At 48.4% G+C, this 13,024-nt stretch overlaps 1 protein-coding gene across 1 annotated transcript in view; it reads left to right on the top strand.

The window, feature by feature from the left end:
* The window catches only part of LOC111160158 (solute carrier family 7 member 8), a 50,422-nt gene extending 37,803 nt beyond the window's left edge, over positions 1–12,619 (top strand). Inside the window, exons 6-11 of the mRNA XM_022523041.1 lie at positions 578–701; positions 2,171–2,274; positions 5,562–5,658; positions 7,981–8,130; positions 9,927–10,104; positions 10,605–12,619. Coding sequence (XP_022378749.1) covers positions 578–701; positions 2,171–2,274; positions 5,562–5,658; positions 7,981–8,130; positions 9,927–10,104; positions 10,605–10,768 — 817 coding nt within the window. The 3' untranslated portion in view covers positions 10,769–12,619. The remainder of the gene's footprint in view (positions 1–577; positions 702–2,170; positions 2,275–5,561; positions 5,659–7,980; positions 8,131–9,926; positions 10,105–10,604) is intronic.
* Positions 12,620–13,024: the final 405 nt, after the last annotated feature.

The raw sequence follows: 13,024 nt of genomic DNA, 5'->3' as shown, positions 1-13,024 counted from the left end.
AGCTCTTCCCAAATCCCTTGAAAGGCCACAGCACCTGCTACTAGGAAGAGAGAGTCAGGTGTCCACTGGCCACTTCTCCACCTCTGCCCCTGTTCTGACTGTGATCTGGTCTATCCTGAAGAAACAATTATTTCTAAGGAACTTAAACCATTTGCCATCTGCCCTGCCAGGAGGAGAAAAATGATCCCATGACTGTCCCAGAGCAGATTAAAAGCTGAAACAGTGCTGAGATAGCACCATTGCCTTAGAGGATGAAATGTGCCAAGAGGCCTCTGGGCATCTTACTTACCTGCCTTAGGACAGGAGGGTCTTTGTGTCTTGAGGCAGGGGAGAAGGGTGCATCATGGAGATTCCAGTCAGAAAGAGGTCAACCGGTATGAAGCATATTCCCAGCCTACACTGTTTCGTTTTCTCTAAATTGCCCTGCCCATTTTGAGACAGAATACATCCCCCCAGGGAGAGGGAGTGTCACACAAGGTTGCCAGGTCAGTTTGGAGCAGAAAGACAAGGCACCTCCCAAACCCCGTGATGAGGCAGGTGCCAGGCCTTTCCCCTCTCACCTCCTCTCCTTCTACAGGAACCTTCCCAGAGCCATCTTCATCTCCATCCCACTGGTCACATTTGTGTATGTCTTTGCCAATGTCGCTTATGTCACTGCAATGTCCCCCCAGGAGCTGCTGGCATCAAACGCAGTCGCTGTGGTAAGAAATCAAACTCACAGTTCCTCAAACCAGGAATGTTGACATAGACTTGCCTGATTGACCCTACTCACTTTTCCCTGATCCATGAATTTGTGGAATTGGAAGCCATCCCAAGTTCTCAGGGCAGAAACCATATCTTCAAGTGCCCAGGAGGAAACTGACGGCCATGTTGTACCTAGAACAGTGACAACAGCAGAACCAGATTATTGCCACACACTATATGGCCCACAAAGCTACCTTCCTTACTATATGACCCTTTACAAAAAATATTTGCTAGTTCCTGATCTGGGGCACTTTAAACTCTAAATGTGATGATTGTGTAATGGAGGCAGTCTCCTCCTAGAAAGATATAATCTTGCACAAGACAATGCCATTCCTCTCTGCCTTTGTTTCTTCCTCTGGAAATCATGCAGCCTGACTCCTTCCCTCATCAGGGAAAAGTGTGTGCCAATAAACAGGTAGTAGGAATGGTCTGTGCTCTTTGGGGAAAGAGATCATGCAGATCCAAAGCACTGGGGTCTTTGATACTCAGGAGAAACCTGGGAGCCATGCAGCCACCTGACCTGGCTTCACCTGAGCCCTGACGCCACCCTACCAAACTGTCATCACATTTTTCCTCTCAGAAGACTAAAGAAAGAGGCCCTTCAGTGTCCTGGGGCATGACTACTGGCCTAACCCAGCAGCACATCTATTCTAAACAACACCTCCCCCATAATGTGTGAGAAATTGAGTGTGTACTTGGCTCAGAGAATATAGAAAAGCCTAGTCCCTTGACATTTTACATTCCTTCAGTATAGGGAGACTAGTCTGTAGCTTTACCACCTTTTCTTTCTCAGCCTACATAGTGGCTTGTTCTTATGATTTTCTCCCTCTTACACTAATTCTGTGAATTTAGAAATTCTCACCCTATGAATTAGGAACCATTTCTATTTTACAGATGGGAAAACTGAGGCTCAAAAATTAAGGATCTTGCTCACGGTCTCACAGCTCCAAACTGTTGGGCTAAGATTTGAACCCCAACCTGCCTGACTCATGAGTGTGTAATGTAACTAAGGCCTGGACTCCCACAGCTGGCTTCTGATCCTGGCCCTCCACTTTCTGGGTTTGTGATCTTAGGCAGACTACCTAATTGCTTTGTGCCTTAGTTTTCTCATCCATAAAACAAGGAGAACAAATGTTAGCACATCATCATCATTGTTGTTGTTATTATTATTATTAACACCTCCATGCACTGTCTCCTTCAGTTAATAGCCCAAAACACTTGTTAAATCTGCACTGTGTGTGATCACCATGGGAAGGGAAGTGGCGGTGCGGTGCAGGAGGGGCTGGGGAAACAACTCTCCCTGCGAGGACCCTGGTAGTAGAGACTCAGCAAGCGTAGAGATGGGAGGGAGCATTCCCAGCAGTGATGTACAAGTGGTGGGTTGTAACCTTGCCTCTTCTGCTCATTCCCTTGTTTTCTCTCCCAGACATTCGGAGAGAAACTCCTAGGGGTCATGGCCTGGATCATGCCCATTTCTGTTGCCCTGTCCACATTTGGAGGAGTCAATGGGTCTCTCTTCACCTCTTCCCGGTAAGTGTCGTCCCAGTCCTTCCTGGGCCAGGGGCCATTCTGCTGCGCATATTGCTCTGTGTATATGTGGGGGGCTTGTCTCCGTCAGCAGGGGTCTGTGTGGGCACCTGGGTGGTGACCTCATAGGGGGTGATTGCTCACGAAAGGGCATTTGTATGTCAGCTTGGACGCAAAGGAGTGTGTGCTGCTCATGTGGTTACCTGCGATGTGTGTGGCTTCACATGTAGTGGCGAGAAGCCCTGTCCCACCTCATTTCAGCAGGAGCAGAGGGCTGAGGAGGTCCCAGGCTGCCTGATGCAGTCCTAGGTCTGGGCACCATGACTAGCTGCAGTACAGTATCTCAGCAGCAACCGCAGAGCCCCTTTGCTACTTGCCTGGAAACAGGCTATGCTGGCTTGAAAGGAACCCCACTCTATCAGGGACCAGGAGGGACACAGGCTTGTGGGGTGGGGGTGGGGGCTCTGGGCTGGCCTCTTATGGAAGTTCTGGGACCAGCCTGCAGGTGGGATGGATCCTTCTCCCTGCTCAACAGACAAGTGGCTGTGGGCGGCCTTGTCATGGCCGCTCGGGAGACTTAGGCAGAGCGTGTAAAGTGAGAGAAGTGGGGAAAAGCTGAAGGAAAGCATTTGTCCAAAGCCAGGCCCCCAACTCCCAAACTCTCAGGGAAGCCAGAAGCTCAAGTCAGTCCAGAAATCCCTAACATTTGCCTCTACATCCCCAGAAATCTGCCCCTCCTCAGGGTCTCTTCTCCAGGGTCTATCTCCAGAATGGATCATTGAGGCTAGCAGACACTGGACTGTTTCCTATCAGTGTTGTTCAAGGGGTCTTCCCCAATTTCTTAGAAAGTTCCCCTACCCCCAGGCCATAGTCCTATTTGAAAGATACAGCAAGAACAGGGAGTCCCTGAGTTCAGCTGCTTCCAAAGCCACCCATTACCTCAGGGAGGAGTTCTCATGAAATGTCAAGGGAGTGCCATGTTTTCAGGACCCAGGGCAGGAAAGAGGGAGTGTGGGTGTCCTCTGTGGCCCGGGAACCTATGAGACTGAGACTCACCCACAGCAACCTCGTGTGCGTGTTACACAGGAGCTGTGGCCACCTGGAGTCCCCAACTGAGGGCGAGCAGTGGAAGAGCAATGACCCATGAGGCTCTCTGGGATCTATTGGAAGAGAGTGACTGGCTACAGTCACTTTAGAGTGGGGTTTGTCCCTCGGGCAGGCCAAGCGATGGTCTGCGTGCATGTGGTACAGCTGTGTGTGCATGTAGGACACGGCGGCCCTGGCGTGCGAGGCCTCTGATTCAGAGGCACAGCTCACCCACCAGGCCTCCTCTGCTCATCTTTCCAGTTCCTTCGTTCCTTCCTTCTCCTTCCCTCCCTCTCTCCTTCTTTCTCTTACTCTTTTGTGTTTGGTATATGGAGAGGTTGACCCTTCCTGAGAAATAAGAGTGTGTGTGGGTGTGTGTCATGCTTAATGTCATTGTCTCCTCTGTTGTCAGCTAGCTGGGCAAGGATTGTCTCTTGTGAACTTGACACTTGCAAATGCTGTTGGACCTGGACAGTTACACTGGTCCTAGCTGCATGTGGAAGAGGGACATGAATGTGGGGCCCTGGCTACGTGCATGATGAGGCTCCCTGAGCACCCGGAGCTCATTTAGGTGCATGAGGCTGCACCGTAGAGGGGCAATGCTGCGTGGCTGCATGAAACCAGTGACAGTAGCCTAGGTAGTTGATTATGGCAACTGATGGTGATGCACATGGGTACTTGGGGCCATAATGGACTCCCACACTTCTGCCAAACTGCTGCTGTTAGTTCCTCTCCCCCTCACACACAAATTCCAAAGTAAGTGACAGGTTTTTGTTTTTTTTTCAGAACACCCAGCGTGCTGATTCTGTGCCTTCCTGTGCCCTTTACACCAACTCCTTCCTCCTACCCCTTAGGTGCTTAATTCATACTAATATGTAAACTTCCAATGGCTTATAATGTTCTTTTCTCTGAGAAAAGGAAAGGGGAAGAAGAAGTCCCTTTTATGTTAAAATTTCTCTTTTTAAAAATACATATTTTTAGTCATGATATTATACTGTAGTTTGGCAGTATGTTACCAGTAGAAGTAGATTGGATACCTAGGATCTCTCCGTATTATTTCTTCCAGTTACATGTGAGTCTACAATTATCTCAAAAAAAAGGATCTAATTTTTAAAAAGGATTAAAAAATCATTTTTATTCCAATTAAAAATTTCTCATCTATTTTAGAAATTAACTTTTTAAATAAAGTCTACGGAAGAAAATTAAAATTACTCATAATTCCATCCTCTGAGATAATCAGTTGGTATGTTTTTACATGACCATAATTTCTAAATTAATTAGAATCATACTGTATGGAATCATATAGTGTTCTGTCTTGCTCTTACCATTTAACATTGTATTTGAGCATGTTCTCATGTAATGAATTTTTTTCAAAACATTAAGACTGTAAAATATCCCATCTTATAGATATGCTATAATTTATGTTATCAGTCTTTTACTTTGGGGGCATTTAGGATATTTCCTATCTTTTTTATCATCAGAATATCTTTTATATATATCTTTCACTAACTCACTATTCATTTCCTTAGGATGGCTTCTTTGGGAATAGAAAAAGTAGCTTAAGGTTATAAATTTTTAGGTATGATATAATACAATACATGCAATACAATAAAATACACAGATTGTCCAGATTAATGAATTTTGACAGTTGTGTACAGTGATGTAAGCACCACTCAAAACAAGATATAGAACATTCCCACATATCCCCCAAGTTATTCCGTGTCCCTTTCTGGTCCACCACCCATTCTCCATCCCCACAGTAGCAACTACCTCCTGACTAGAATATCAGTGTTTTTAAGGCTTCCCATGGACATACAGTTCAGTCCCCACGTTTCAGAGAACCTGTATTCCTTGAGGATGGGGGAGGCCCATTTTTAAAGGGATTAAGACGTTGTGAGACCCACAAAGTGAAGTCACAATCATCAGTAACCCCAAGCCACTCAGACCATACTTAGGGTCTCCATGCACCCAGAATCCATGTTATCCACTGGCTGCCTCTGGTCTGCCTGCACCTGTACTTGTGAATGTGGGTCCTGTGACAAGTGGGCTGGAGTGTGCATGGGAAGGTGGGTCCGTGGTTGGGTGGGGGAGATGCTCCTGTGTGAGCAGAAGGTGGGCATGAATGAGGAAGACTGGGCTGGGGAGAGAATTTCCTTGGGTAGTCTGTGGGTCACCCCAGGCTGACCTGTTTTTCTCTTTACCAGGCTGTTCTTTGCTGGAGCCAGGGAGGGCCACCTTCCCAGCGTGCTGGCCATGATCCACGTGAAGCGCTGCACCCCAATCCCGGCCTTGCTATTCACAGTAAGGGCCCCTCCTTCTGCCAGCCCTACACACACCCTCCCTCTTTGTACTTGCTCTGAGCTAAAGTTCTCACTTCCCACACACAGCCCTGTCACCCTCCTGGTCTGCTCCCAGGTTTCACTGGGTTTTAGATAATCTGGCAAATGGTATACATGGGCTTTGTGAATATCAAGAGAAATAACAAGGAAAGACCCTGTGTCCTGAAACACCTTCAGGCTCTCACCCTGGCTCATTGCTATTCTCCCATCCTTTTGGGTCAGATTGAAGTGACTATGTCACAACTCTACAGTCTCATAAAGAAACCTCCTTTCTTGGCTCTCCCCTGCACTTGTTGCCCCCAGGATTGCAGCTTTGGGTCCCCACTCCTGGCCAATCACATACACGTCCACCACTCCCCATCAGTCTTCTTGCCTCAAGGAGGCTCTGCCTGTCTCTCAGGAAACATCACTGAAACAAATTCAGTGTTACAGGTACACCAAATAAGACAAACTATAAGGAAAGGAAGACTGGCAACTGAAAATGGAGAAAAGGAAACTTGGGGTAGGGAAGAAATGAGGGTAGAATGGCCTAGCGTAGAATCATTTAGAGGGGTAAAAAGAAAGAGCAAAGACTTGTCCCCACTGAGTCTTTTAAGTTACTCTTTTTTCTTTCTGGATCCTGAGTAAAATATTGAAAATGACTTCGGTCCATCAGAGAAGCAGTTAGATCAGGATAATTGAGAGCTCTCAGGAGTCAAGAGCCTTCATTGTACACCATGAGGCGGAGTTTCAGAATGTTCAGATACAAGATGAAGGCCATCATGATTGGTTAGCTGTGAAAGGTGCCCAGAGACCCCTAGTACTCCCAGTGAGACACAGACTTATTTCCAGTTTGAGCTATTGGTACAGTACTGTGACTGCAAGGCAAATACAGTCAGAATCTGGCTTCTTCATCCATTAAAATCTTCTAGGTTATTTTCACTGTCAGGTCTTACATGAGAACTGAACCTTCTTTTTTTTTTTTTTTTAAGATTTTATTTATTTATTTATTTGTCAGGGGCGGGGGAGCACACAGGCAGGCAGAGTGGCAGCAGAGGCAGAGGGAGAAGCAGGCTCCCTGCTGAGCAAGGAGCCCGATGTGGGACTTGATCCCAGGATGCTGGGATCATGACCTGAGCCAAAGGCAGTGGCTTAACCCACTGAGCTACCCAGGCATCCCTGAACCTTCTTTTGTTTTTGGTTTAAGATTTTTTTTATTTATTTAGGGGTGCCTGGGTGTCTCAGTGGGTTAAAGCCTCTGCCTTCACCTCAGGTCATGATCCCAGGGTCCTGGGATTGAGCCCCACATTAGGCTCTCTGCTCAACAGGGAGCCTGCTTCCTCCTCTCGCTGCCTGCCTCTCTGCCTACTTGTGATCTCTGTCTGTCAAATTAATAAATAAAATCTTTTTAAAAAAAAGATTTTTTTTTAAAAGATTTTATTTATTTATTTGACAGACAGAGCACAAGCAGGGGGAGGGGCAGCGGGAGAAGCAGGCTGCTTGCTGAGCAGAGAGCCTGATGTGGAGCCCGATGCAGGACTGGATCCCAGGATCAGGACCCAAGCCAAAGGCAGACACTCAACCAACTGAGCCACCCAGATGCTCTAAGAACAGAATCTTCTGTTGGCCTTAACAAATTAGCAGAGGGGCAGAACATGATTCCGAGAGAGCCACTGAGCTGATTTTGAAATTGTAAAGTGGATTCTATCAAGAAAACCTCATGGGGATGTTATGAGAGTTAAATGAGTTAATATTTGTAGAACACTGAGTACAGGGCTTGCCACCTAGCAAATGCTTTATAACTGTTTAGAATATTTAAAAAGGTGGAGGGGGGAGAAAAATAAATTACATGACTCAGCCAGGAGAGGATGAGGGCAGGAATAAAGCTTTAATCTGCAGTTAACAATCTTCCCTAAGGGATTGAAAAAAAAAAAAAAAAGGAAACACCAAAATTAGCTTGAGGTACAACCAGGGAAGAAATACAAATGAGACCAGCACTGCCTGTGTGGCCAAGCCAGTTGTTTATAGCCAGTATCTATTCTGACCAGTTAGTGCCCATGCCATACCAGTGGTTAAATATTTTGATTATCATTTCTGCAATAAGAAAGAATTTCCTGGCTATGAAGCTGTTAGCAATGGCCGGGATGCCTAGGGAGGAGAAGCTGTAAAGTCTCCATTTTAGGACATTGATAGTAAAATGGCATCGTCTGCCTAGAGGCAGGGGAACAATCTCCCACCTATAAACAGCTCCTTCAGTGTCCAGATACCTTACTGATCACTGATGAGCTTCTCCCGTTTCCCACAGTGCATCTCAACCCTGCTGATGCTGGTCACCAGCGACATGTACACCCTCATCAACTACGTGGGCTTCATCAACTACCTCTTCTATGGAGTCACAATTGCGGGACAGATCGTTCTTCGCTGGCAGAAGCCTGACATCCCCCGCCCTATCAAGGTGCGAGAACCTCCCCTTGAGATCCCTTTCCCCTCCTCTACAAATCTAGCTGCAGCTCAGATTTTTAAATCCCCTTGTTCTCAGCTGTTGACCACATATATGATCTACCTTCTCTATGATGGTAGCAGACCCTTTGGAAAGCAAGGGCCATGTATAAATGGGGCAGCCATTTCCATTTTCCACTGGAGACAGGACCAGAACAAATCACAGCTGGAAGAGTAAGTTAGATTAAATGATACTCTCATCAGGTTATTCCTTTGTTTCCTACAACTCTTATAAACACCGGTTGATTTTTCAAGGCTCCCTTACCTCTCTAGCATTTCCATGAATCCACTGGTATGGCCCATCTCCTCCTCCTCCCTCCATCCCATCCCTGAGTTCACTTGAACTATGTCTCCATCCCAGAGTGAGTTTCCTTCTCCCATCTGCCTATCCAAATTATAACTATTCCCCACATAGGCCTCAAGTTCCTCCTCTTCCTTGAAGCTTTCCAGTCCACTACAGCCCTCCATGAGCCTCCCTTTTTAAACTACTATAGCCTTATATGTAGTAGGGTGCCTGGTGAACCTACCGATTGCTGCAAGAGATAATGTGGTGAATGAACAGCTTTGCTCAGAACAAAATAGGCAAGAGCATTATGGGTTCTCCTGCAAATTAGAATAGAGCATAGACCTGAGCTATTTGAACAATCCTATTCTGGAAACAGGAGACTAGATCCTTCAAGAAGATTCTTCCAGCTGGGGATTTCAGCTTTCCAAATCTGTTTTCCACCACCACTTTCCTGTCACTCTTAGAAAGCTTGCTAGAAGGATGACAAGGTAGAATAACCCATCCCTCCTCCCAACACTTGCATACCCTCTGAGATGACAAGGAAGAGAAAAGCAGCTAAATATGGAGTCTTTTTTGTTTTTTAAAGATTTTATTTATTTATTTGACAGAGATCACAAGTAGGCAGAGAGGCAGGCAGAGAGAGAGAGGAAGGGAAGCAGGCTCCCTGCTGAGCAGAGAGCCCGATGTGGGGCTCAATCCCAGGACCCTGGGATCATGACCTGAGCTGAAGGCAGAGGCTTTAACCCACTCAGCCACCCAGGCGCCCCCTAAATGTGGAGTCTTGAAGAAGACTCTACTGGGCACTCCCAGCTGTGGCCAACAAGATGGCCAATAAGCCCATAGAGCTGATGCTTCTTTCTGAATAAAATCAAGGTCACAGAGTGCCTGATAGTATGGTAGGTTCCCTGACTTCTTGGATCTTGGCAGACTTACCTTCTCAGATTGCTTGAGAGAAACACATTGAGACTGATCCTGACAAGAAGGATGGACATTTGCCACATGGTGCCCAGATGAGGGCCCTACCTAGAACTGGGAAAGGAACAAGGAGTATGACAGACCTGGGCCACTTCCTTCTTGCCCCTCACTTATTTCTCCACCTCTCTTCTACTCTAGGATGTCAGCAAATATATACCAATAAACCAGCGAGCCTATCAGTCCCCATGGGCTTCCCTGGCTGAAGCATGGATGACAAGGACTTATTTAGCCTCTGCCCAGGAGAAAAGAGAAAGGCATGAGGATCATTCCCTTCCTAGTTGCCCTTCCTCTTCCCATCCTACTACCCAAGTTCACCAACATTTGTTGACATAATACTTGATCTATCAGGGCTTGGGGTGTGGGAGCCATAGAGCCAAGTGAAGCCTAGCCTTTGCCCTCAAAGGTGCCTCTCTGTGGATTGAGAAGAGGGAGAACACCCTGATCCTGGGGACCACGGGATCCACACAGCTAACAGCACGTCTGTTCCACAGATCAACCTGCTGTTCCCCATCATCTACCTGCTGTTCTGGGCCTTCCTGCTGATCTTTAGCCTGTGGTCAGAGCCCGTGGTATGTGGCACTGGCCTGGCCATCATGCTGACAGGAGTGCCCGTCTATTTCCTGGGTGTTTACTGGCAACACAAGCCCAAGTGTTTCAATAACTTCATTGGTGAGTTGTTAAAAATGCTGGGTGGCTAGAGGATCTCCTTGTCTGAGTTAGGTCTCCTGGTCAGGAGGCCTAGGCTGGTCCACAGAGCTCCGGAGAAGAAGACGGGGCAGGAAAGTGTGGGTACCTTCCCAGAGACCTCTGAGGAGAGGAGAACAGCTGAGGTTTGCATACAGACCCTAGAGCTGGAAGAATAGGCACCCTGACAGCCATTCTGCAGGAGCTGCCCTGGGCAGAGGCCAAGGGAGATCCTGGAACTGGTAGTCACCAGGCTTAGGGAAGGTGGGGGACTAGGGCTTTGATGGGAATGGGCAGCCAGCAGATGGGCTGCCCAGAGCCCCAGGAAGAGGCAAGGTGGCTGTCTCCTGGAATGGAAGTCTCCTGAAGGAACCGGGGCTCTGCTGAGGCAACACCTGGGGCAGGGGAGTGGAGCAGGGTCATGGCCGGCTTGGCGGGGCGGGTGGGATGCTCAGCACTGACCCATTCTGTGTAACTTCCCATAGAGTCACTAACCCTCGTGAGCCAGAAGATGTGTGTGGTTGTGTACCCCGAGATGGAAGCAGGCTCGGGGAAAGAGGAGATAAATGAGGACACAGAGGAGCAGCGGCAGCCCATCTACCAACCCATGGCCTCCAAGGACAAGGACTCGGAGCAGCCCCAACCCTGAGAACCACCACCGCCTCTCAGCTGGCTACTTCCTCCTATACCCCATTTTTGCTCTCCTTCCTTGCCTAGGTCCCCCCAACACACACACACACACACACGAAACTATAGACAAATACACTGACATTTGTCAAAGAACTAGCCTCTCGCCACCAGGGCCTATGTCCAAAACCCTCACCAGGGCTGCTCCAAGAAGTGGGAGGAGAGTGGAGCTTCTGGCGGTACCCCACAGGGCCCTCCCTCCTCAGGAGCCCAGTCAGTACTGCCTTCCCGCCCCATTCCTGAGCCCAAGGGAGGCCTCTGCTCAGAGAACCGGAAGCAACAGTGAGTCAGTTGGGGAGGGACAGACTCAGGCAAATCTGTCATCTTTAAAGGTCAGCTGGAGAGACTGGTATCACCCTCCCTTTACTAGGGACCCAAGAAATGAGAGATGCTTCCCTCTGCCCTCTCCTCTCCCCCTCCCCATGGTACCTCCCCCCACCCCATCTTGGGCTCCCTGTCCAGAACAAGGTTCCTGGCAAGACATCACCTCCCTACTGAGCTAAGGACCAATAAGCAGGAGAACCGCCCCCTCCCCCTAACTCAAGCCAGGCCTGTGGAACAGATTGGGAAAGCCTCAAATTGCAGAAACCCAGCCCTGCCCCGTCTCCTTCATCCTGACCCCCACTCGGTGCCAAAGCTTCCTGAAGCCAGAAAGTCTTCTTATTTTCGATGTAGAGGACATTTCTCTCCTAATGGCAAAGCTGCTTAGCTCCTCCCTCCCCACTCCAGTGAGAAGGAACAGTCACTCCATGATCCCTGCAGCTACGCCCCCCACATACCTCCATGGAACCAGCACTGCTGGCAGCCCCCATTGTGCCCTTTCCCTCTTCTCTGGCTTGGCTCCGGGACCAACTGGTATGAAGGCTCCCCAAGACCTTCAGGCCGGAAACCCAAGCCAAATCAGCCTTAAATCACCTCCTATCCAAGAACTGGACCTAAAAATACTCCCTGATTTCTAATCCTCAGGACAGACCTGGTATGAAAAGCCTTTCTGGAATGGAGGGTGCTTTCCCACCCACCCCCCAGAAGTGTGCCCATCCCATAACCTCAGAGACTGTGTGGGGAGAGAGTGTCTTCTGAAGGCCAGTTCCTTCCTCCTCCCCCAACTCCGACACCTCCCCTTCTGGTCCCACCACTGCCCTGTCTTAGGACAGCCTCCCAAACAGAATGAAAGGGCAGTGGCAGAAAGTACCCATTTTGGAGACACATTCTGGTTTGTGCACTTCTGGCCGTCCTGTGGGCAGAGGCTGCCTTTCCCTGCGCTCCAAGGGAACACCACCATGTTTACCCTGGGCCTTGCAGCCTCCCTACCACACTTGATGTGCTAAGGACTAGGATCCTTTCATCCCAAAGCAGGAGGGCCCCCTTTCCTACCTCCCCCTACCACCTGCTTCGACTAGAATATGCTGGGAGTCCTCCTGGCTTGCTTGGCTTTCCCAGCTTCCTACCTGGCCTGCCTGACTGCCTCCCCCCAACCCCAACTGGTGAGATGTCAGGTTTGGTTTGAGTTCCGGTCCCTTCAGAGTGGACCCCAGGTGTGCTGGGCCTGGCTCCTGGAAGGTCAGGGGACCACCCTCCTGTTCCCTCTTCTCATTCCACCAACCTCCATCCCTCCTTCAATTGTTAGGGTTTATTTGTTTGTTCGTTTGTTTCGTAAAGTGAATGCCTTACTTTTTTGGATAAATATTTTTGAAGCTGGCATTTCTATTTCTTTTAAATTTTTTAATGTAAGGTTGTTTGGGTGGGGAGGGCATTAGTTATACCTGGATAATCTTCTGTCTTTGAGTTGGTCTAGGGTTAGAGTTTGTTTTGTGGAGGGTTTTTTTTTTTTTTTTCTTTTGATGTAATAAAATTTTAAATGGAAACGAAGTTGTTGGTGGTAGTAATTCAGTGACCTTCTGAGACGGAGTCCCCGGGCATTTCCTATCTTCGTCAGGACTTTTGTTGCTAAGTTCCTTCCTGGATGGCATTCCCAGAGGCCCTTGCTCTGTCCCAGGGACCCAGTACCAGCACACTCAAAAACTCTCTTGCATTTTTTGGCGGGGAGGGGTTGGTTTTTAACTACCTTTCATTTTGAACCAAAAACTTCATTTCTTCAGTGAAGTCCCAAGGTGTTCATTAAGTTCCTGCAAACTAGCTAGGAAGACCATCACCACTGCCCAGGTGGGAAGGTAGCTGGCAGACAGGACTTAGCTGAGTGGAGGGAGGCAATGGCAGA

The sequence above is a fragment of the Enhydra lutris genome, unplaced genomic scaffold (genome assembly GCF_002288905.1).
Source record: "Enhydra lutris kenyoni isolate GAN:26980312 unplaced genomic scaffold, ASM228890v2 scaffoldscaffold4, whole genome shotgun sequence".
In the NCBI taxonomy this organism is placed as follows: domain Eukaryota; kingdom Metazoa; phylum Chordata; class Mammalia; order Carnivora; family Mustelidae; genus Enhydra; species Enhydra lutris.
This window is presented reverse-complemented; position numbering and strand designations above follow the sequence as displayed.